Below are 22,804 nucleotides of genomic sequence, written 5' to 3' on the forward strand. Positions count from 1 at the left end.
GTATCCAGTCCATAAGAGGGGAATGGCGCAGCAAGCCGACACTACAAACCAGACTAACAGTGAAGTTGGCTTCATGTGAAGGGAGCCTCTGGAAAACAACTGGCTCGACACATAGGCTATTTTCCTAGCAAATGTGTTGGTGTCGCCCAGCCCACAGCTCTAAAAAATCTGTCAGTGAGGCACTCTGTGTCAACGCCCAGGAAGGAGCTACAGTCTCTCTTTGGACAAGCTCACTACCCAGGTGGGCATGGTGCATCTTGTGAAAACACACCAAGATGATGGCAACCACTATCTTTTCAGTGGGCCAACCTCTGCATGGAAACAGCCTTCCCTTCTGCTGGTTTCCGTAACAGACAAGAGCTGAGAGAGGTCCTGAGGGTTGCATTCTGTCCGGAAAAACCGCAAGGCGGAAGGAACAGAGAAAAGCCAGGGCTGGTTCTGCCTCCTCCGGGGAAGTGCTTGCAGGCTCACCACCTGGTCCTGTCTTTAGGGAGAGGTAGGGACCTTGGGCACGTGTTCAGGGTTGGGTCTCAGGATTTTGTGAGAGTTGGCCTCCCCAAATTCCAGACACGATTTGTTGACCGAAAATGCGTGCAGGTCCCCTACCTTCTTGATAGAGGCAAGCAAGCGGGAGAACTGTTTCTTTAAAAACAGAATTTTTAACTCAGCTGCCTGCAGTGACTCAAGGGGAGGTCTCGGAGTGCAGTAGCACTGGAGATAAGTCCGAAGAAGGTATAGAGGGGGCGCAAGGCAGATTCAGTCTCCTAGCTCGCCTCAGGAACCTGATGATCAAGTCGTACTTCCTTATAAATCTACTGCATCATGATGTGTGTTAATATAAAGGCAACATACATTTTGAGGGTGGAGGGAGACAGGGATTTTTAACACATTTTGCGTAGGCCCCAGGGTCAGCTGTATGCCAGTGTCTCCGTGTTTCAGGGAGTAAACAACTGGCAAGGGATGAGTTCGGAGAGGCAACAGATGTAGACTGTGCGGCCCCGAAGTGACCCCGGAACAGCTGGGCCGCCTGGGGATGGAGTCTCCACTCTCATTGGCTACAGGCTGTCGTGAGGCATCCTGGGCGGAACGATTGAGCAGGCCAGAACTTGAAGTGGAAGAAGCGATCTCAGAAGCTTCTTACTCCATAGGAGGAGGTGGCGGGCTAGTTGTGACATGCGAGGGAAGTGTATGAGTGTACTTCTATGAAACACTGACCGGACATCGGTCCGATGGACATCCTGTCCTCTGGAGGGGCCCCGAACTAAACGGCTGGTCGGTCCACTACAGAGGGACCAGTGCATTCCTCAGGGAGCTCAACCGGTTGCGGTGTGAGAGAGGAGGGAGGGATCCATGGGGCTTAGCCAGGCGGATTACCCCTCACCGTAATCCTCAGATCACCCAACCCCTGTGGCACTCCAGGCTTCCCCTGGGAAGTTAGCCCAGAGGAAACACCAGAGCGGGGCATGGGGACTCCAGTCTCGATGTCAACACCGAGATGACCATATTCCCACAATGAAAACATCTCAGAACAACAAATCCCACAATGAGAGTCATCCACGAGAGCTGCTTCAGCGTGCTGTAAGCCCAAACACGTGATGCATCTATTGTGGCCGTCAGAGGGGGACAGAGCCCTACCGCACCCAGAAACGCTCGGATGGAATGGCATCTTGACAAAGACGCAAACACACCTGTGTTGCTCTTTCAGGAAATTGGACCCGTCACCAGTGCCGGAGCACACAGGGGAACAACCGCGGCAACACTTTACAGTGAAGCACTCACTATTTCAACCCTCAACCGGCCGTCAACAAACACTCAAAAAAAAATGCTGTTAAAACAGCAGTTGAGAGCTTCCGTAGCTCGCGATCACCACTGCACTCGCTGTAGAAACACCAGCACTGGGAGAGTCTTCCAGAAGAACACAGACACACTCGCTCGTTGTAGAAAACAACACTCTTCAGAGACATCAGAAGACCCGATCGGCTCCAAAGTGAAAGACAACTGGGACTGCACAGGACTGCTAACACAAGGAGAATGAATAGGGCGGCAAACAAAGCAGGTAACAAGGGAGGACAGATGGAGCAAACTCAAACAATTACAAGATTATGACAATAGATAGGAGAGAACATACGTGACAACCCCTGTGCTCACAAACATGACTAAAACACAAGCACATGGCCAGCGAACACAATCACAAGCCATGTGCTCAAACAGAACAAGACTTGAGCACGCAGCTAATGAGAACACCACGCACTTCACGCAAAACAACTCACACGGACAGAAGACAAGACAATAGAAGTATCAGAGCTCTGTCACCAACCCAAGAATAAGCAGATCAAAGTGACAGAACCCTGACAGAACAGGTCAGGTTAAGGTTATGTGATTTAAAAAATAGACAATAGGTTTGTGTGATATTTAAATATTTTTGTCTTTAATCTAAACCTTTTCCCCTCTCCTGTCTCTCTAATCTCAGGTGATCCTGAACTCCCTGTTCTTTGACTATGACCTGCAGAAAGCTGTCACTGAACCCAGAGTTCAGATCACGCTACATGACACAAATGTAGAAGATAACTTTGATCAGGTAGGATTCTTACACTTGAAAACAAACGTTTGTCATCTAAATTAGATTAGAAAAGTGATAATTATACAAATTTTCTCTCTGTGTTGTATTTCTGAATGCAGAGAGTAATTGATGGCTTGAAGCTGAAGAGTCATAATATCCATCACAATGCTTCATTATCAGTGGTCCAGGCGGTTGTTCGACAGCAGGACAAACTCTGTGCCGAGTCCGACTTCAGGAAAGGTGGCTATCCGGCGGGATACTGAGCACTCCTGTGTTTGACCCAGCTAAAGTTAAACCCTTGACCAGTGACAGATCCAGATACTGAGCACTTAAGCACCAGAGCACCAGATACTTAAGCTAATTAAAGTTAGAAAAGTTCAGTAAGTGATTTTCTTTTTCTTTTGTTCTTTGATCAACATTAATGGTAGCAGCGAGTATATGCTGTCAGTGCACTGATTCAATAGACATAGGCTTAGTGTTTTTCTTTCTCAACCATTTAAAACAAAACGACTTTTTACCGGGATATTTGAACTTGAAAAAAGGTTGAATTTCCGTGGTTGAAACAACAATTCTTCTAATGTTTATTCATGTTTATTTGATGCTATAAATTAACTAGAAGGATAATTGTGAGATATAATTGTGTATGTATGAGTGCACTATATGAGAGGCGGCTCTTTTCGTGCTTTGTGAGTGCGCAGCACAGAAAACAGCGGGCATGCAGACGTGTTCTCTCGCGTCTTGCGCTTAAAGAATGATATCAAGAAGAACACGTTCCTGTCCAGTGACGCAAGATCGGCGGCATTTGAGGGGCCCCTAATTGGCACGGGGCCCTGGGGCGGCCGCACCCACGCTATCTCCGCTACTGCACGGGGCCCTGGGGCGGCCGGACCCACGCTATCTCCGCTACTGTGAGCACTCCTGTGTTTGACCCAGCTAAAGTTAAACCCTTGACCAGTGACAGATCCAGACTTGTTTGTTGGGGTGTTTTATAGGTGTCAATTAAATTGAGCAGGCAACGTGCAAAAAACTATTCATAATATTGTTTCAGCCATCCTGCAGTACAATATCCCACAGCTCATAAGAATGCTACACATTTTATCAGTAGTATTTCAGCTTTTACATTTTTATTTAGCTTATCTATTGCTATCTATTGCATTTTGAAATCTGCTAAAAAAAAAAAAGAAGGGGTAAGAACTGGGGTAAGAAAAATAATGGGGTAAGAAATGGGGTCCAATGGGGTAAGAAAAATACACTTGAGATTCTTTTTCTTACCCCATCGGCAGATAATTTTGCTTGTTTTAAGCAAAAACTCACTTCATTTTGATTTTTTTTCCCACAGAAAACAAGACATAATATCTTATGGCATTTTACTACTTTAGTAAATGCATCTTGATTCAATAATTTTTTAGATATTTGTAAGCTTTACTGAAAAGGGTTTGATAGTTGTAAAGGAGTTGTTGCAAATCAATAAAGTATCCTATCAACTTTAACTTACTTTATAAAGTGTTGTTCTGTCAATGCAACATTGGTGAGTACCAGCTAACAGAGTTTTGTTACAAGAACGTTCTCCAAATATTCAGTTTTGGTTCTGGGAACGTAAAAAATGTCCAGTTTTCTGTTAGAGGAATGTGTTTTAAAAGGTATAATGTTCCTCAAACATTCTTTCAACTTAATTTTGATTAACAATTCAACATTTTATTTGTAACATTCCAAGAACATAAAAATGCCCAGTTTCCTGAATGTTAATAGAATGTTATTTAAAGGTTAGTGTGAAGTTCCAGGCTGAAACATTCTCTCAATCATGCAAACACCTGCTGTGAACAAAGAGAAATAAGAACACAAACTACAACTTTCTTCAGCCACAGGATTAGAGGAAACCAACCAAAGATAAAAGAAGACATTAAATCTCTGAAGATCTCAGCAGAGGAGGATTAAACAACTCCACAAACAGCATTACCAGCTCCACTTATTACTAACCAGAATTACTTTATTTCTGTCAGACGTCTACAGAAGTTCTCAACTGCAGACAAGTGCATAAAAACAGTAACAATGGTAAATATGAGTCTGCATTGAAGAAAATACACTTTTTTTCACAGCATATACTGATTTACTTTTAGTGGACCAGGGGTGTATGCAGGAGCAGTTCTTTCTTATTTGGTGCCCTAGGGAAATAAGACATGCCGCCTCCTAAAGCGTACTCAAATCAGCTTGAAAAAGGCTATCTCATAAAATTTGTACATGGAATTATTCGACATAAAAACGGATCCTTCATTTCTTTACAATATAAAGGTACACTGTACTATTTTACCAGTCAATTGTGGAAGTCTGGTGGTTGAAAGCTTCAGGCAACATGTTGTATATTGCGTTACCATACATTTGTGTAATTTATGTAGGCTAGGTTAATAGTCTATATATTCATAACTATAATGTATTATTAATTAGTTAATAAATCAAACTTGAAGATGATTTAAGTGATAAATGTCTGCTGCCATGTTAAATATCAAAATTTATATTACATTTAGTAATTTAGCAGACGCTTTTGTCCAACAAGGCTTAATGAAGACTAAATTAAGCGAGTCATCATGAAGAGGCAAAAACAACGCAAGAAGTGCTCAAAATAGAGTAGCATAAGCCAGACAAGGGAGGATTAAAGGAAAATGACTTTTTATTATTATTATTATTATTAATATTTTTTTATGAGGTAAAGTGGAAGAGATGAGTTTTCATCTGTCTTTTGAATGTTGTCAGGGATTCTGCATCCCGGATGAAGGTGGGGAGATCAATGTAATGTAGTTATTTTATAATAACTTAATTGTATTATAACTTATTGTAGTTATTTTAATAAATGTAGTTTATTTTGAAAAGTGTTTACGTAATTTATTTATTCTTTAATTTATTTTACTATCTTTCATGATAGTTGCATTGTAACTGCAGCGTCTCGCGCACTTCCTTCCCCGCGTGTATTTCCCTCACACTGATCGCGCAGTGACACGTATTCCCCTCTCCACTTCAGATGAAGTGATGATCGATGTTCCCTACACCCTATGCCGTGTGCAGTGCCCTACGAGCTCGAGCTGAACACGCACACGCACTAGAGGCTCATCAAGATGGCGGAGAACCCTATGAAGTGCACTTCGCAGAGCACAGGCGTTCGAAGGGAACACACACCTCAAGTCACCTGTGTGTCCAGAAAACAAAAGTAAAAGAAGAAACGGAAGAAACAGAAGAGACGCCAGTCCGGAGATATAAACAAAACTTGTGTATTTAACTCCGGTATATGGTGTGGTAAGTTCAGAAGTTAATCTTTACAATGTAGGCTATATAGAAATACGCTATCATTTAGGTTTCTTTACTTCCTTGCAGAGTAATATGTTGTAGCCTGTGATAGGCTATTTTTATCAGTCAGTGAATAAATTCATAGATCCACGTTTAATGCTTGTCTCCCAATGGTCTGGTGGTTGAATAGCTTGAGCTATGAGCTTGAGGAGGTATGGGTTAATCCGCCCTCGAATAGTTTATTTTAATTCTTTTTTTATTTTAATTTTTTTTTTTAATCTTTGGTTTTCAAATAAGATTTAAAAAACATTGTTTTTCTATTTCCCGACAAAGATGTGTCCTACATCTAGGTACTGCTCTGCGCTTCGACGGGGATGTGGGACACGAGCAGAGACACCTATTCTCTTCTCTAATATCTTCATGTTTTCTCCTGATGTTGCAAGAAACTGACACTTGTTGCAAAAGGTCTGAAGACTGAATGTCATCTTCAGCAGTGTCAAGACATTTAGGGTGTGTTTGATTTTGTGCTGCCAGAGAAAGCGAAACTAAAATCCCAAGCGTGTGTGAAATGTGCTGTAGTTGACGCGCCTTAGGCTTCCATAATAACAAGCACAAACTGTGGTAAATAAAAATTGATGTGCGCAAGCAAAAAGGTGTCAGGTCTTTTATATTGATATTGTATTTTAGTAAAGTAGAAAAACGCAGAAGGACAACTTAAAAGCGAACCAAAGGAAGAAACATTTATAATCCCCTGCGAAAATGGGCGAGACGTGCGTGAAGATTTGGGAAAAGAAACAAGATATTCCATCTCCAATGGAATATTGTTAAATTCGCTGATAAATGGGTGCAGATCGCAAAACATAATACAAAGCCGACAAAGCTTAAATTTATGGGCTCACGTCACGTGACGTAGGCTACCTCTCTCATTCTGCAAGAATCCAATTGTTTCCATGTCTGCAATGTAACGTCTAATTGCTAACCTATTATTTCCTTTGTAAACAAAATGTTGTGCTTCACTCGTGTTATAATATTCATGTAAAACAGCATTTACGTAAAAAAAAATGTGTTTTGGCGGACCAGCGTCAGTGCTACTCATCGCTACCGCCGCAGCGATGATCCAGTCTCAAGTTTTTTAATCCATGAATCTGAGAGAGGAAACATGATTGTTGCCAAATATTACTGTAAATTTGTTTTTATTGTCCTTTTGAAGATAATTAACAGATAAATGTCTTAAATCAAGAGAAAGAGGAGGGGAACACAACGCCAAAATGCATCGCTGTGAGGAGAGAGAGGAGGACCTGAAGGAGAAAGAAGAGCATGGTGCAGGACCCAGCTGTGTGTCAATGAGGAGTGATCAGTCCATGCACAACCCCACCACTTTCAGGTACAGTACCACACCCACGAATGCATTTAGCAAATATTTTCAAAACTATTTACAGTGCATTAAAGCTACCCAGTACAACATGTTGGGACAACAGATGCTAATGGGTTCTTGATGCAACCTGATGATATTTACTGTGTTAACTGTTTGGCACAAGCTGATTGGTTCATGTCGCATCTGCAGCCAATGATCTTGCTGCTCAGCATTTAAAGGGCCACTATCATGCTAATTTAAAGTTTCCTAATGTTGTTGTGGAGTCTCCTACAACAGGTTTACATGCATCAAAGGTCAAAAAAGGTTTCATTTTCTCATAATATACATTTACACATCACCAGATTTTCAATGATTCTCAAACGACTCATCAGATGAATCAGTCTCTCTAAATTCAGCCTTTCCGCGATATACTCTGCTCTGATTGGCCAGACGGCTCAGTCTGTTGTGATTGGTTTACCGTGTACAGCACATCGAAAACAAAACCCTAACCCATTGCCATAACAACGTCAGCTCAGCGTGTCCTGAGGCTTCCTAGCCTACACTGTAAACTAAACACAGTAACGAACAATGACGTCAATTTTACCATATCAATGTGAGCGCGAGTCCGATGATGAAACATTCATTGGAAGAACTAGTTATTCAACCCGAACATCCATCGCAAGGACGACTCGAGCAGGACTCAATGTTTCTCAGTGATACACTACTCACTGAGATGTTGAGGTACATGAGATGTTGCAACTGTAATTCCTCAGCATCAGCATTAACAAGTGCATGTCCATCAACCGATTATTTTACAAATTTATTTACCGAGTATTTTTGTAATATATTGCGGTGAACACGTGGAAACTGTATCAATAACAGTCCATGTAAGTTATGCAATACATTAGCCGAGCTCTTGAGTGAATGACTGATGTAACGTAAACATTGGTAGTGGTCGACCGATATTGGTTTTTTGATGGCCGATGCCGATGCCGATATCTTAGAGAGCAGGGTGGCCGATGGCCGATATAAAGCCGATATTTTTTATATATATTTATTTTAATCAATATTTAATAAATTATAAAACAAATTTTTAAAATAAACATGCTTTTATACTTTAGAATGGCAACTTCTTAAATTTGCAATCCTGTTACAGTATTTTTCACAAAGTAATTGTTTAGAAATATATGAATATGTGAATAAAAAGAATGTAAACACTGTAACAGGGCTCTCAGTAATCTGGTTTATTTTCTTGCTGGTAATCATATTTTTTTCAAATAAAGACAAGGTAACGCTAATTTTACATACAGCACAGTGAAAACGATATGAATATGACACAGTTGGCAACTGGTTATATTATATATCAGCATATAAATGAAGGATTTAAAGTTTTTTGATGGCGTCTCCTGAAGCTGATCTTCTGTTCGCATTCACTCACTTCGCACGGACCGACCGTCACTCGCAGACAGTATTGCACACTTCACATGATATCACAGCTGGATTTGTTTAAATGACGTAGATGCGCATTTGCTGAATGTTGACGGCAAATGAGAAAGTATTTTAGCCTGATTGTTTGGCCTTTTCTGTTACAAATAATATAAAAGCAAACGCTTTACTTTACTTACTTCGCATAAATTACCATTTACTTTCTTTCTTTACCAGTTCTGTCTAACAAAGTATTAGATATGACTGACAGAGATAGTAAATTAATGAAGACGGAGAATGTGAGTGAGCGCTGTTTGATCTGAGGAGCAGCCGTTACGTTCTCTTCAGGCACCGGTGTTCTCAGCGCCGCCCGTCAAAATAATAGTCCGGAGCGCCGTCAAAATAAAAGTCCCGCTTCCAACACATCGGCCAATCAGAAAAACTTATCGGCTGATTCTGATATTTCAAAAATGCCAAATATCGGCCGATATATCGGCCTTGGCGATATATCGGTCGACCACTAAACATTGGTAAAACAGATCTTGCTCCATGCTTAATATTTCCTCAGACTAGTGAGAACGACAGACGATCTGCAGTAATAGACTCAGTTAGAGGTAATAGTGGCCCACAGCTGATCAGCAGAAGTATTTCAGTAAGACAGTGATAACGTGAGTTAGCCAGTTAGCAGGAGACCTACACAATATACAACTCAAAACTAAGTATTTTGAACACCATCTTTCAAGAGTAAGCGGTTTGTGAATCCTGCATTGAGCTCCGAGATCTGAGAAGCAGTCGTCAGTGAAATAAAGGGAACACAGCAAAAGTTTAGGATCACACTGCTGTGATACCGTGGTAAAGATGAACTTTAACCTCTGATTCTCCACATGCTCGTCCTTGGGCAGTGAAAACACTGGCTTTACCTTCACATTACAGAGCACAGCGTCTCCTGGACATGATGCTCTCCAGTGTCCACAGGATCAGCTGCAGGTCTGAGGTTCAAGTTTTCCCTGGTGTCAGCGTGCGCTATAAGTGGGCGGGCAATATGCTAATGTTTCGTCTTGACGTCACAACGAAACGGCTTATGACTCGTTTGAAAAACTATTCATTTCACTGACTCAGAGTCGACTCTTACTTTTGAAAGACAATAACTTTATATACGGTGAACTTTCAGATTTAAAACTTTGCAGGATGTTTTCATTCACTCAGAGCTGTTACACACTACATGAAAGGTCATTTACAAAAATCCATAATAGGGGCTCTTTAAATGGCTGGTTACCATCAACTATAGTAATTTGCAGCACACCTTCAGAGTTCATCTAAAACTCAATAGACAATCAATATCAGTGCATTTTTGTGTTCGTCAGCTTTTATTTTCTAAACTAGCTAAAACCAAGCGTCATGTTATACGTCTTATATTCGAGATAGGAGTAAATTACTAAGAATACAAGCAATTATCCTGTCTACAGCAGCAGCAAGCAGTTTATGAGTCAAACCATCGCAGATTTAAAACAGTTAAAGGGTCATGAAACCCTAAACCAAATTTTTTGAGATTTTAACAGATCAATGGTCAACACACACACAATGGTGTGTTGAACACCATTTAAGACAATATTAGCATCTGTTAGATTTTATAGTAGGGGGAAAATGGTTAAATTTTTGTTTTTTCCCGCTATTTTCATCTTCCGGGTTTAAAATCTTCATCGTGTGGCAGAGCACTATAGTACTTTGATGACTCATCGGTGTCTCATAATTATTCATGTAACTGAGTTTTCTTATCCAATGAGAAGACACTTTCTCTTAATTATTCATGACACCACGTGGATCTTTCCAATGACAGACATGTCAAACTGTGATATCGCGTAGTAGATGAGAGAGGCAATGATGGGACGCGCGTTTGTTTTCGTTGTGCAAAAGATCCAGTGCATCTCTCCCCGCGATGCTGCCAGGGCTAGACTAACCCTAACCCTAACCCTGGCCATCAACCACGGACACATCTAAACTATGTGTGTGTAGCAACCACTCAACTGGAGAATGGTGGACTTCAGCCTTGTACACCAATGCAGGTTTCGTCTTGCGAGTGATGTGGTCCCGAGGACTTTTCTATCGCTTCAGAGGTGTGTATGTGTGTGTGTGTGTGTGTGTCTAAAATGTAACCCTGACCGTTTTACTTGCCTTTTGTTAAATAATCACTCATTATTAAAATTTAGATATTTCGATAATACCTCAATTGTATGGAACGTATGCTTAATTTGTGCAAACTTCTATGTCACTGTCCATCTTTATTATGTGGGTTTAGGGGGCACGTAGATCTAGGCTGTGTACGGAACGTTTTTTTGTTTAAGCGGAAAATGTATTATTTTCAAATATATGCATTTTTAGTGTGTATATAAACAAATATATATTTTATAATGACATAATTATACATATACATGTACATTTATATGTTTTAAATACAACTATGATTACTGTAGGCTAATATATGTAGCAGGGCATTCAGTTCCTTTTGAAAGGACAAAAATAAGGTGTCAGTGTATTTCATTAGACTTTAACTTTGCCAGCTATAAAAAAATCTAGCATTTCCTCACGTTTTACCACTGATTTTGAGTGACAGTCGATATGCATGGGCCACTGGCGATGACAGCCCCCCCCCCCCCTCAGCTTTTGATTTCTAAACTAGCAAATAGATTCAAGTTCTAAAACCAAGCACCGCGTTATACTGTCTTGAACTCGAGATAGGTCAATTGATATTCATACAAGCAGCAGCGTTTACGTTAGTGCCTAAAGCAGCAGCGAGAGGTTTATGTAGTCAGAGCCGATCCTGACCTCCCTGGGGCCCTAAGCTAAATTCTGTTATGGGGCCCATGATACCATAAACATACCTGACCCATGAACCATGTAAACCATTAGCCATTGCCACACAGTCACACCTGACACCCCAGTGCTCCCACTACAATCCTCCCTCCTTTAACTAGGACTAATGAAAATCCAAGATGTAGGTGTCTTTGTTTCCGCAGTAGTTTCAATTTTGATATTTTTAGGTCAAACCGTTCTTGTCTGACAGTCATATAATGCAGATCTGTGGTCACCCCCTCAAAGAGCATGCACAGAGAAGTCCAAATTAAAACAATTCCCCATCGTAAGTACACATTGATGGCCTAAGACACGAAACGAGCGGTTTGTGTGAGAAAACGAACAGTATTTATATCGTTTTTACCTCTTGTAACACAGCCACGTCCAAGTGATCTGAGGGCGCGGGCGCTTCCTGGTGTGTGACGTGTACGCAGACTGGTGCATAGATATATACACTAGATGTCGCCTTGGCTGCGGCAGTTCATTGGAACAAATGTCTTTAATGCGACATCTAGTGTATATACTGTATATCTATGCACCAGTCTGCGCACACGTCACACAGCAGGATGCGCGCGCGCCCTCAGATCACTTGGACGTGGCTGTGTTACAAGAGGTAAAAACGATATAAATACTGTTCGTTTTCTCACACAAACCGCTCGTTTCATGTCTTAGGCCATCAATGTGTACTTACGATGGGGAATTGTTTAATTTGGACTCTGTGCATGCTCTTTGAGATAGTGACCATAGACCTGCATTATATGACTGTCAGACAAGAACGGTTTGACCTAAAAATATCAAAATTGAAACTACTGCGGAAAAAAAGACACCTACATCTTGGATGCCCTTGAGGTAAGCTAAAACATACCAACATTTAATTTCAAAGTGAAATATCCCTTTAATATCAAGAATTCACATTTGAAATAGTACAAATTTAATTATTGATATCAAAAATGCATCCTGTGAATGAATAAAAGCTAAAATGGCTTGTCATAGCATGTCACTGTGTTTTAAATGATAAGCAATACTTGATACTTGATTGTTATTATTTACTGAGGGATGTGCATCCATATTGATCAGTCTGTCCAGCCAATCAATATTTTAAATGCAATATAGCCTATAAATCAATAGTCAATGTCAATACATTGCTTTGCATATGCATCTTGCTTTCCATCTTGCATGCTTTCCATCTCATTTGCATAGATAACAATATCTACCTCATTCTACTACCGAAAGCATGAAACAGTATTTCACGTCTCAACCTAAACCTAGAGCAAAAAACCTTCAACGATTATTTCCAAAGGGCCTAACCCAAAGTTTATAAGCATGCGGAAACCAAGAGCTGGGTTTATGTTTACTTCATATATAAAATTAAAAGTAATTTAAAATTAAAATTAAGTAAATAAATAAAATAAAAATTTTACCCAGGTTCACATTGTTAAGCCACTAGTTAATTTCTCTTGGCTTCACTAGCCCAGACACATTTTAAGTCAAGTCACTAGTTTTAAGCTATCTGGTCAAGTGACCAGATACACACAGCAATAGTTCACTAGTGTTAAGCCATTCGCCAAAGCAGGCCCAGGAACACATAGAGAGCAAACATGCGGATCTCATGGCTCCCTGGAGAAGCAGCAGTACATATGTCTTTGTGATAGATCACTTGTTTTGGGAGGCGGTTTCATTTCATCTCTTCTTTTGCTTTGATGGGGGATTATTACAAGCATATCAGCAGTATATTTTCATGCTCACAGCATACAGCAGCAGCATAGCAGATCTATTCCGCCAAGACCAAATACATTGTCATATCTATTATCATGCTGAACATATCTCAAAAGTTGTCATGATAGAAATGCTTAAGTTCTGTCATGAAACACTAGATGATGCAGGCTGATAGGTTATTGATATATTTTATTTGTGCAGCAGCAGTTTGTCTTACATATTCACAGCAGCAAATCAGTGTATGTATTGGCAGTAGCAAGTTCCTGTACTTGCTCTACAGCAGCAGCAGCAATAATCTACAACAACAATAACAATCAACAGTAGCAGCAATTCAACAGTAGCATAGCAGATCTATTCTGCCAAGACCAAATACATAAACATTGTCATATCCATTATCATTCTAAAAATATCCCGAAAGTTGTCATTCAATTCAATTCAATTCAATTCAAATTTATTTGTATAGCGCTTTTCACAATACATATTGTTTCAAAGCAGCTTTACAGAAAGTGCATTTCAGAAATGTCGAGTCGTCTCTTCACAGGCGTCGAGTCGTCTCTTCACAGGCGTCGAGTCGTCTCTTCACAGGCGTCGAGTCGTCTCTTCACAAGCGTCGAGTCGTCTCTTCACAGGCGTCGAGTCGTCTCTTCACAGGCGTCGAGTCGTCTCTTCACAGGCGTCGAGTCGTCTCTTCACAGGCGTCGAGTCGTCTCTTCACAGGCGTCGAGTCGTCTCTTCACAGGCGTCGAGTCGTCTCTTCACAGGCGTCGAGTCGTCTCTTCACAGGCGTCGAGTCGACTCTTCACAAGCGTCGAGTCGTCTCTTCACAGGCGTCGAGTCGTCTCTTCACAGGCGTCGAGTCGTCTCTTCACAGGCGTCGAGTCGTCTCTTCACAGGCGTCGAGTCGTCTCTTCACAGGCGTCGAGTCGTCTCTTCACAGGCGTCGAGTCGTCTCTTCACAGGCGTCGAGTCGTCTCTTCACAGGCGTCGAGTCGTCTCTTCACAGGCGTCGAGTCGTCTCTTCACAGGCGTCGAGTCGTCTCTTCACAGGCGTCGAGTCGTCTCTTCACAGGCGTCGAGTCGTCTCTTCACAGGCGTCGAGTCGTCTCTTCACAGGCGTCGAGTCGTCTCTTCACACGCGTCGAGTCGTCTCTTCACAGGCGTCGAGTCGTCTCTTCACAGGCGTCGAGTCGACTCTTCACAGGCGTCGAGTCGTCTCTTCACAGGCGTCGAGTCGTCTCTTCACAGGCGTCGAGTCGTCTCTTCACAGGCGTCGAGTCGTCTCTTCACAGGCGTCGAGTCGTCTCTTCACAGGCGTCGAGTCGTCTCTTCACAGGCGTCGAGTCGTCTCTTCACAGGCGTCGAGTCGTCTCTTCACAGGCGTCGAGTCGTCTCTTCACAGGCGTCGAGTCGTCTCTTCACAGGCGTCGAGTCGTCTCTTCACAGGCGTCGAGTCGACTCTTCACAGGCGTCGAGTCGTCTCTTCACAGGCGTCGAGTCGTCTCTTCACAGGCGTCGAGTCGACTCTTCACAGGCGTCGAGTCGTCTCTTCACAAGCGTCGAGTCGTCTCTTCACAGGCGTCGAGTCGACTCTTCACAAGCGTCGAGTCGTCTCTTCACAGGCGTCGAGTCGTCTCTTCACAGGCGTCGAGTCGTCTCTTCACAGGCGTCGAGTCGACTCTTCACAAGCGTCGAGTCGTCTCTTCACAGGCGTCGAGTCGTCTCTTCACAAGCGTCGAGTCGTCTCTTCACAGGCGTCGAGTCGTCTCTTCACAGGCGTCGAGTCGTCTCTTCACAAGCGTCGAGTCGTCTCTTCACAGGCGTCGAGTCTTCTCTTCACAGGCGTCGAGTCGTCTCTTCACAAGCGTCGAGTCGTCTCTTCACAGGCGTCGAGTCGTCTCTTCACAGGCGTCGAGTCGACTCTTCACAAGCGTCGAGTCGTCTCTTCACAGGCGTCGAGTCGTCTCTTCACAAGCGTCGAGTCGTCTCTTCACAGGCGTCGAGTCGTCTCTTCACAAGCGTCGAGTCGTCTCTTCACAGGCGTCGAGTCGTCTCTTCACAGGCGTCGAGTCGTCTCTTCACAGGCGTCGAGTCGACTCTTCACAGGCGTCGAGTCGTCTCTTCACAGGCGTCGAGTCGTCTCTTCACAGGCGTCGAGTCGTCTCTTCACAGGCGTCGAGTCGTCTCTTCACAGGCGTCGAGTCGTCTCTTCACAGGCGTCGAGTCGACTCTTCACAGGCGTCGAGTCGTCTCTTCACAGGCGTCCGTCGAGTCGTCTCTTCACAAGCGTCGAGTCGTCTCTTCACAAGCGTCGAGTCGACTCTTCACAAGCGTCGAGTCGTCTCTTCACAAGCGTCGAGTCGTCTCTTCACAGGCGTCGAGTCGTCTCTTCACAGGCGTCGAGTCGACTCTTCACAAGCGTCGAGTCGTCTCTTCACAGGCGTCGAGTCGTCTCTTCACAAGCGTCGAGTCGTCTCTTCACAGGCGTCGAGTCGTCTCTTCACAGGCGTCGAGTCGTCTCTTCACAAGCGTCGAGTCGTCTCTTCACAGGCGTCGAGTCGTCTCTTCACAGGCGTCGAGTCGTCTCTTCACAGGCGTCGAGTCGACTCTTCACAAGCGTCGAGTCGTCTCTTCACAGGCGTCGAGTCGTCTCTTCACAGGCGTCGAGTCGTCTCTTCACAGGCGTCGAGTCGTCTCTTCACAGGCGTCGAGTCGTCTCTTCACAGGCGTCGAGTCGTCTCTTCACAGGCGTCGAGTCGTCTCTTCACAGGCGTCGAGTCGTCTCTTCACAGGCGTCGAGTCGTCTCTTCACAGGCGTCGAGTCGTCTCTTCACAGGCGTCGAGTCGACTCTTCACAGGCGTCGAGTCGTCTCTTCACAGGCGTCGAGTCGTCTCTTCACAGGCGTCGAGTCGTCTCTTCACAGGCGTCGAGTCGTCTCTTCACAGGCGTCGAGTCTTCTCTTCACAGGCGTCGAGTCGTCTCTTCACAGGCGTCGAGTCGTCTCTTCACAGGCGTCGAGTCGACTCTTCACAGGCGTCGAGTCTTCTCTTCACAGGCGTCGAGTCGTCTCTTCACAGGCGTCGAGTCGTCTCTTCACAGGCGTCGAGTCGTCTCTTCACAGGCGTCGAGTCGACTCTTCACAGGCGTCGAGTCGTCTCTTCACAGGCGTCGAGTCGTCTCTTCACAGGCGTCGAGTCGTCTCTTCACAGGCGTCGAGTCGTCTCTTCACAGGCGTCGAGTCTTCTCTTCACAGGCGTCGAGTCGTCTCTTCACAGGCGTCGAGTCGACTCTTCACAGGCGTCGAGTCGTCTCTTCACAGGCGTCGAGTCGTCTCTTCACAGGCGTCGAGTCGTCTCTTCACAGGCGTCGAGTCGACTCTTCACAGGCGTCGAGTCGTCTCTTCACAAGCGTCGAGTCGTCTCTTCACAGGCGTCGAGTCGTCTCTTCACAGGCGTCGAGTCGTCTCTTCACAGGCGTCGAGTCGTCTCTTCACGGGTGTTGGGGCATCTGAAGTTTCCATGAGAGGCTGGATACAAACTGGAGACTATTCCAGAGTTTAGGAGCTAAATGTGAAAACGCCCTCCCTCCTTTAGTGGACTTAGATATCCTAGGAATGACCAGAAGCCTCGAATTTAGTGATCTTAAAGGGGTCATATAATGCCATTTTTGTACAAGCTAATATGATTCTTTAGGGTCTAAATTAAAAGTTTGTAATATACTTTAATTAAAAATTCTCATTAGTATTGTAAGAAAACACTAATTTCACCTGCTCAAAAACAGCTCTGTTTTCAGCACGCCGTTTCAGTGCATGTGTCTTTAAATGATAATGAGCTTTGCTCACCCCGCCCCTCTGTTCTGTGCGTACACCGTTTCTAACACAATAACCACGCGTTGTTCATTATAAACGTGGGATTATGAATTATATTGAGAACGTCGTACATAGAAAACATGCCGTAATGTACCGCATTCATCATGAATCGTGCAGCAAGGTTTGCAAATTTGCAAAGATGAATATAAATATTAATATAAAGGTTAATAAAACATCACACTCACTTCTGGAGGTTCAGCAGGAACACGTTGGTACCGATCCGTTTTTTCTCGTTTGTAAAGCTGTCTGGTGTGAAATGATTCACGCAAACAGGAAAGCGCAGCGTGGGGAATCCCCGTGAGGGAATCCCCACGTCAATCCTTTGGGCATATCCCTTCAAAAACAAAACTCAGCCACTGCATCTTCAATGGCTCGGATTTAGGAACATCCAAATGACTGCTGTGTTCCTTATTACACCGAAGAACAATCGCAGACGCCATTCTGCTCATAGACAGCGCTCCAGTGAGGGTATCAACAATGACGCGCGGACTATGATTGACAGCTCGCTCATGAGCGAGGGCGGGTCTGTGTTGAAACGCTGCAGCTGTCAATCACAATCGTGGGAGGGGCGTCCGACCGTGTGACGTCACACGGTCGAACGGCTTGATTTCAGAGAGGGTCAAACATATAAGGAGATTAAAAAAAAAACACTGGAAGGATTTTTAGCATTTTATGATGGTTGTGTACAGGCACTGCCAACACACATTTCAGTACAATCAACTTGTAAAAGTGCATGTACCATTATATGACCCCTTTAAAGAGCGCGATGGATTGTAGGGTGATAGAAGTTCCGTTAAATAAACTGGAGCGAAACCATTTAGGGCTTTATAGGTCAGTAGTAAAACTTTGTAATTGAAACAGAACTTAAAGGCACAATATGTATCTTTTTTGCTTTAAAAATAGCAAAAATCACTATATCTATGTTATATATATTTTTTAGTTGTGTACTTACATTATCCCGACTGTTTCCAACAACTTTCAAACCAGGAGAAATTTGAATTTAATCGAAGACACGGCACGTTTCTTTATTTCCGTTTTGTCGCAGTCATATCCGCGTTGTCCCTGGTTTCCGCTCGTACTGCCATGGTAACCAGAGCTATGAACCAGAGCCCTCTGATAGTAACCAAGGCGACAGACGTGGACAATGTAGTTCGCAATGTCTATTTGCACGCTGTTGTTGTTTCGTTCAAACATTATGGACCATGGCAAGCAGACTTTGGATAAAAAAGGAGAACTAAAACGAGAATCAATATCAGCGCGGTGTTTTCGAGATGCCGAGAGCTCCCATAGACAGTATATAAACGAGAGCTCCACGTCCGAGACTTCGACCGCTCCTACATGTCCTTTATTAAACAGGTGAGCACATTTACATAAAACTAATCAATGTTATATAGTTCAACAATGATCAAATGTTATAATATGATCTGTATGTTATTCTAATGTTGATCTAGCTTACTGCTAGTCTCATACAGACAAACTAACACATACATTTCAACACATTGAAATGCAGTTTAGTGTGATAGTGTAATGTTAGACCAATGAAACAGCGCTGCGTTACCTCACAAGTTTAATTTGTCTAATAAACTGACCTGTGAGTTGTAATTCTGCACTTGTGTAGTTCGGTAGAATGAAATGTCCATATTCCTTTTATATCCGCGGGACTCGCGTCGCGTGTGGAGCTGAGAGCTGTCTCTTAGCAATCCCGACCTGCTTCATATCACAGTCATGATAAAAGCATCTATGTATTCAGTCATCCATGAACATTATTATATCGGTCGGCTTGACATTGACGACAAGATCCATAGTTCTTAGCATGTGTTGCGTCATCAAACTACACCTTTGTTATTGTAAGAGGTTAGCGACCCCTAGCGGTGAAAAAAATGACATACTGTACGTTTAACAGGTAACCAGTGTAGAGATGATAGAATTGGTGTTATATGATCATATTTTCTTGACCTAGTAAGAACCCTAGCAGCTGCATTTTGGACTAACTGTAGCTTGTTTGATAGAACTGTATTTTTCATTAACAAGTGCCTGATTAAGGGGACATGCCCTCTAGATTAAAAGCATGCAGTTGTGACTCCAAATTTAAAGAGACCTAACTTAGCCCCAGAGGACATGAAGAACTATAGACCTATTTCCCATTTACCTTTCATTTATAAAATATTGGGAAAAGTAATCTTGCAACAGTTCATCATTCATAAACATAAATGCCATAGTTGAGACTTTCCAATTGGCTTGTAGAGCAGTACCGAGTCAGCTTTGGTAAATGTACTAAACATTATCTTTTTGGCCTTAGATAAGTATTTGATATTGATGACCTTAATATTCTCATCTCATGCCTTGAACACTTGGTGTGATGAAAAGGCACTGTTTTGAGGGAGTTCCAGTCTTATCTTACTGACAGATAATTTTCAGTTAGCACTGGAGATTCTACCTACGATAAGAGACTTCTTCCTTAGGGGGTTCCACATGGCTCCATCCTTGCCCCTATTCTTTTTTATACCCTGATGGGCAAAATCTTTTGGAATATGGGGTGTCTTTCCACTGCTAGCCAATGAAACAATTGTAGCTCCCATTAAGGCATCATAACAAACACTTTAGAACAACTGGAACATCTGCTGTGCAGTTCCAATATTGACTTTTTAGGACTTTCAGAGACGTGGTTAACCCATTCTTCCCCTGAGGCTGTTGTAAATATGCCTGGGTATAATGTATTTAGAAAGGACAGAAATAATGGGAGGGGTGGGGGAGTAATAATGTATGTTAGAAATACTTCAAAGTGCACAATGATTGAATGGCCAAGTGAAATTGTTTTGGAATGTGTAGGTGTTGACATATCACTTTCTGCAACAATGTCTTTTGTTATAGTGTGTATATATAGAAAGCCCACTGCAAAAAATGATTTTTATGAACAACTTAAACTTCTCCTTAAACACTGTGATAAAACCAAAGAAATTATTTTAATGAGTGATTTTAATATTAACTGGAATGTAAAGAGGGAACAAACAACTCTTAAACAAATTACTGACTATTTTAATTTAACACAAATGATAAAAACACCAACCAGAATAACAAACCATTCAGAAACTCTAATAGATCTGTTATTCACAAACCATGCTGAGAGGATTAGTAAAACATGCAATCTCATTACAGGGCTTTCTGAGCATAATATTGTATTTTTCTCCCGAAAATTAAGTAAAAAGCGATTTAATTCATATACATTTAATAACCATTACAATTTTATTCCAAAACATCTACATCAAAATCTTGATATTACTCTAAATGAAGTAAATTGGTCTGGATTATTTTCTGATAATGATATTGAAACCAACTCCCAGATATTTAACGCTAAAATAAGAGATGTTATGGAACCTTTTATTAAAAGAGGAAAAGGTAAAAAAAGGGGAAATCATCTACCCTGGTTGAATAATCACTGCAAAATACTTATGAAAGAAAGAGACATCTTACTCAAAGTGTTTTTAAAATCTGGTCTCACCATTGATAGGCAAAGATTTACTTCCACGAGAAATAAAACTCATACCTTACGTAAAGCCAAGGCAAATTTTTTCTTGGATGTCATTACAAGTGCAAATGGAAATGGCAAAATAATATGGCAAAATATCAATAAACTAATTGGAAAGCAAAATAAAATGGACAATGATAGATTGGAAATAAAAGTTAACAACGAGCTGCTAAATAATCCAAAAGAATTAGCAACTGAATTCAATAATTTCTTTATTAATTCTGTCAATGAAATAACACAAATGTTTAGTTCCTCAGAGATAGCTCGTAAGCCTATTAATCCTGGACAGCCGGTTTTCAGGTTAGAGCAAATAACTGATCTGGAAGTGGCTAACATTATTAAGTCCATGAAACCATCAAAGGCCAAAGATGCGAATGGCCTTGATACACATTTTTTAAAAATACACAAAGACGTGCTGGTATGCCCGATAACACATCTGATAAATCTATAAATTAAAATGTCAGTTGTTCCATCAGGATGGAAGGTGGCTATAGTCTCACCAATTTTTAAATCAGGAGACAAAACAAACATTTCAAATTATCGCCCCATCAGCATCCTCCCTGTTGTATCTAAGGTTGCAGAAAAGTGGATCGCCAAGCTGCTGAATAAACACATCAGTCATGGCCATTCTCTCCTGCACCCCATGCAATTTGGGTTTCGCCAGTACCACTCCACAGAGACTGCAAACTGTGTCTTCATAGAAACAGTGAAATCCTCGCTTGATAAAACCACCTGTGTTGGTGCAGTCTTTTTGGATTTAAAGAAGGCGTTCGATACAGTAGATCATCAAGCCCTTCTGTCTAAACTGACTCACTTTAACTTTGCAGAAGATGCGCTAGTTTGGTTTCAATCTTACTTGTCCAATAGAAGAAAAGCTGTGAGTGTTGGTGGCACTATGTCGTCTTACCTTGAATGTTCAGCAGGAGTCCCACAAGGCTCTATTTTGGGACCAGTACTGTTCTCTGTATATATAAATGATATGCCAAACATTTGTCAAAAAGTCCATTTCCAAATGTGTGCTGATGATGTGGTTATTTTTACACCTGCTAAAAGCACACAGGAAGCATCATCCATTCTTACATCAGCACTGGAGAATATTCAGCATTGGCTGCTTAAATCCTGCCTACTATTGAACAAAAAGAAAACTGTTACCATGATTTTCTCAAAAAAATTCATAAAACTGGAGCGGTCCAATGTGTTCCTGGGGGAGTGGAACTTGACATTGTAGAAGAGTTCAAGTACCTCGGGGTCACACTGGACCCAACACTTTCATTCAAAAAACACATCAAACTTATGGCGAACAGAATCAAATTTAATTTACATAACTTTAAACAAATCAGACCATCAATGACAATTACTTCTGCTAAAATGTTCCTACATTCAATGATATTTTCACATATAGATTACTGCATCACAACCTGGTCACTCACTGGAAATACAATTTTAAAACCCATAGAAATGTTATTCAAAAAATCTATAAAAATACTTGATCAAAAGCCTCTGTCATTCCATCAGTGTAATATTTTGGGAAAATACAATATGCTCAATTTTGAAAATTTAATTAATTTTAAAAATAGCTGTTTAATTTATAAAGTGTTTCACGGACTGGCCCCACCTTCACTTTCTACATACATCAAACCAAGGTCTGACAGAGGTTTTTGCACCAGAGCCTCATTTAGAGGAGATATAGAGATCCCGCACAGAAAAACTACCTTTGGACAAACTGTTCTGTCTATCAGAGGAGGTCATTTTTGGAACAGCCTCCCAACAAACATTAGAGAATGTCCTGTACTTACTGCACATTTAAAATGCACCTTAAACAGCTTCTTAAAAGGTCCCAGATATGTCCTCATTTTGACTAATTTTATTGATGTAATGTAATCTGCCTGAATGTGTGCTAATGTGTTTCTTGCTTGATACTGTATATTGTCTGTTCTTTTGTGTTGCATTATTTTTTATGTTGTTGTCTTCCTGTGTCGGGACTGCAGGTGAAAATGAGCATTTATGCTATAACCTGGCTCATTTACAGTCTGTACAGAAATGTTAGATTGTTCATTAATGTGCACTGTCCCGAATAAATAAAAAAATAAAAAAATAAATAAAATAATTCATTATTAGCTTGTCTAAGCAAATTTTATTTATTTTTTTAAACAAACTGTCTTCATAGTATTTGATGTCTAATGAGTTGTATTTCTTGAGGTCCAACACATCTAGCACCTACTCTGACATTT

General features: G+C 41.9%; 2 protein-coding genes across 10 annotated transcripts in view; both read left to right on the forward strand.

The window, feature by feature from the left end:
• Nucleotides 1–4,443, forward strand: part of LOC307165013 (glutathione hydrolase 1 proenzyme-like) — a 34,252-nt gene extending 29,809 nt beyond the window's left edge. For 6 of the 8 annotated variants that reach the window (XM_079882263.1, XM_079882260.1, XM_079882261.1 and 3 more), the window contains 2 exons: nucleotides 2,471–2,578; nucleotides 2,680–4,057. In XM_079882263.1, coding sequence (XP_079738389.1) covers nucleotides 2,471–2,578; nucleotides 2,680–2,823 — 252 coding nt within the window. In that variant the 3' untranslated portion in view covers nucleotides 2,824–4,057. Of the gene's footprint in view, nucleotides 1–2,470; nucleotides 2,579–2,679 lie in introns of all 8 variants that reach the window. The other 2 variants (XM_079882266.1, XM_079882262.1) reach the window with 2 other exon arrangements.
• A 1,101-nt stretch (nucleotides 4,444–5,544) lies between these two features.
• LOC307165010 (NLR family CARD domain-containing protein 3-like) overlaps nucleotides 5,545–22,804 on the forward strand; it is a 38,216-nt gene continuing 20,956 nt past the window's right edge. The window contains exons 1-2 of one of the 2 annotated variants that reach the window (XM_079882258.1): nucleotides 5,545–5,845; nucleotides 7,047–7,220. In XM_079882258.1, the coding sequence (XP_079738384.1) occupies nucleotides 7,105–7,220 (116 nt within the window). In that variant the 5' untranslated portion in view covers nucleotides 5,545–5,845; nucleotides 7,047–7,104. The remainder of the gene's footprint in view (nucleotides 5,846–7,046; nucleotides 7,221–22,804) is intronic. The other variant, XM_079882257.1, reaches the window with a different exon arrangement.

This window comes from Squalius cephalus, assembly GCF_949319135.1.
Source record: "Squalius cephalus genome assembly, chromosome: 9".
In the NCBI taxonomy this organism is placed as follows: domain Eukaryota; kingdom Metazoa; phylum Chordata; class Actinopteri; order Cypriniformes; family Leuciscidae; genus Squalius; species Squalius cephalus.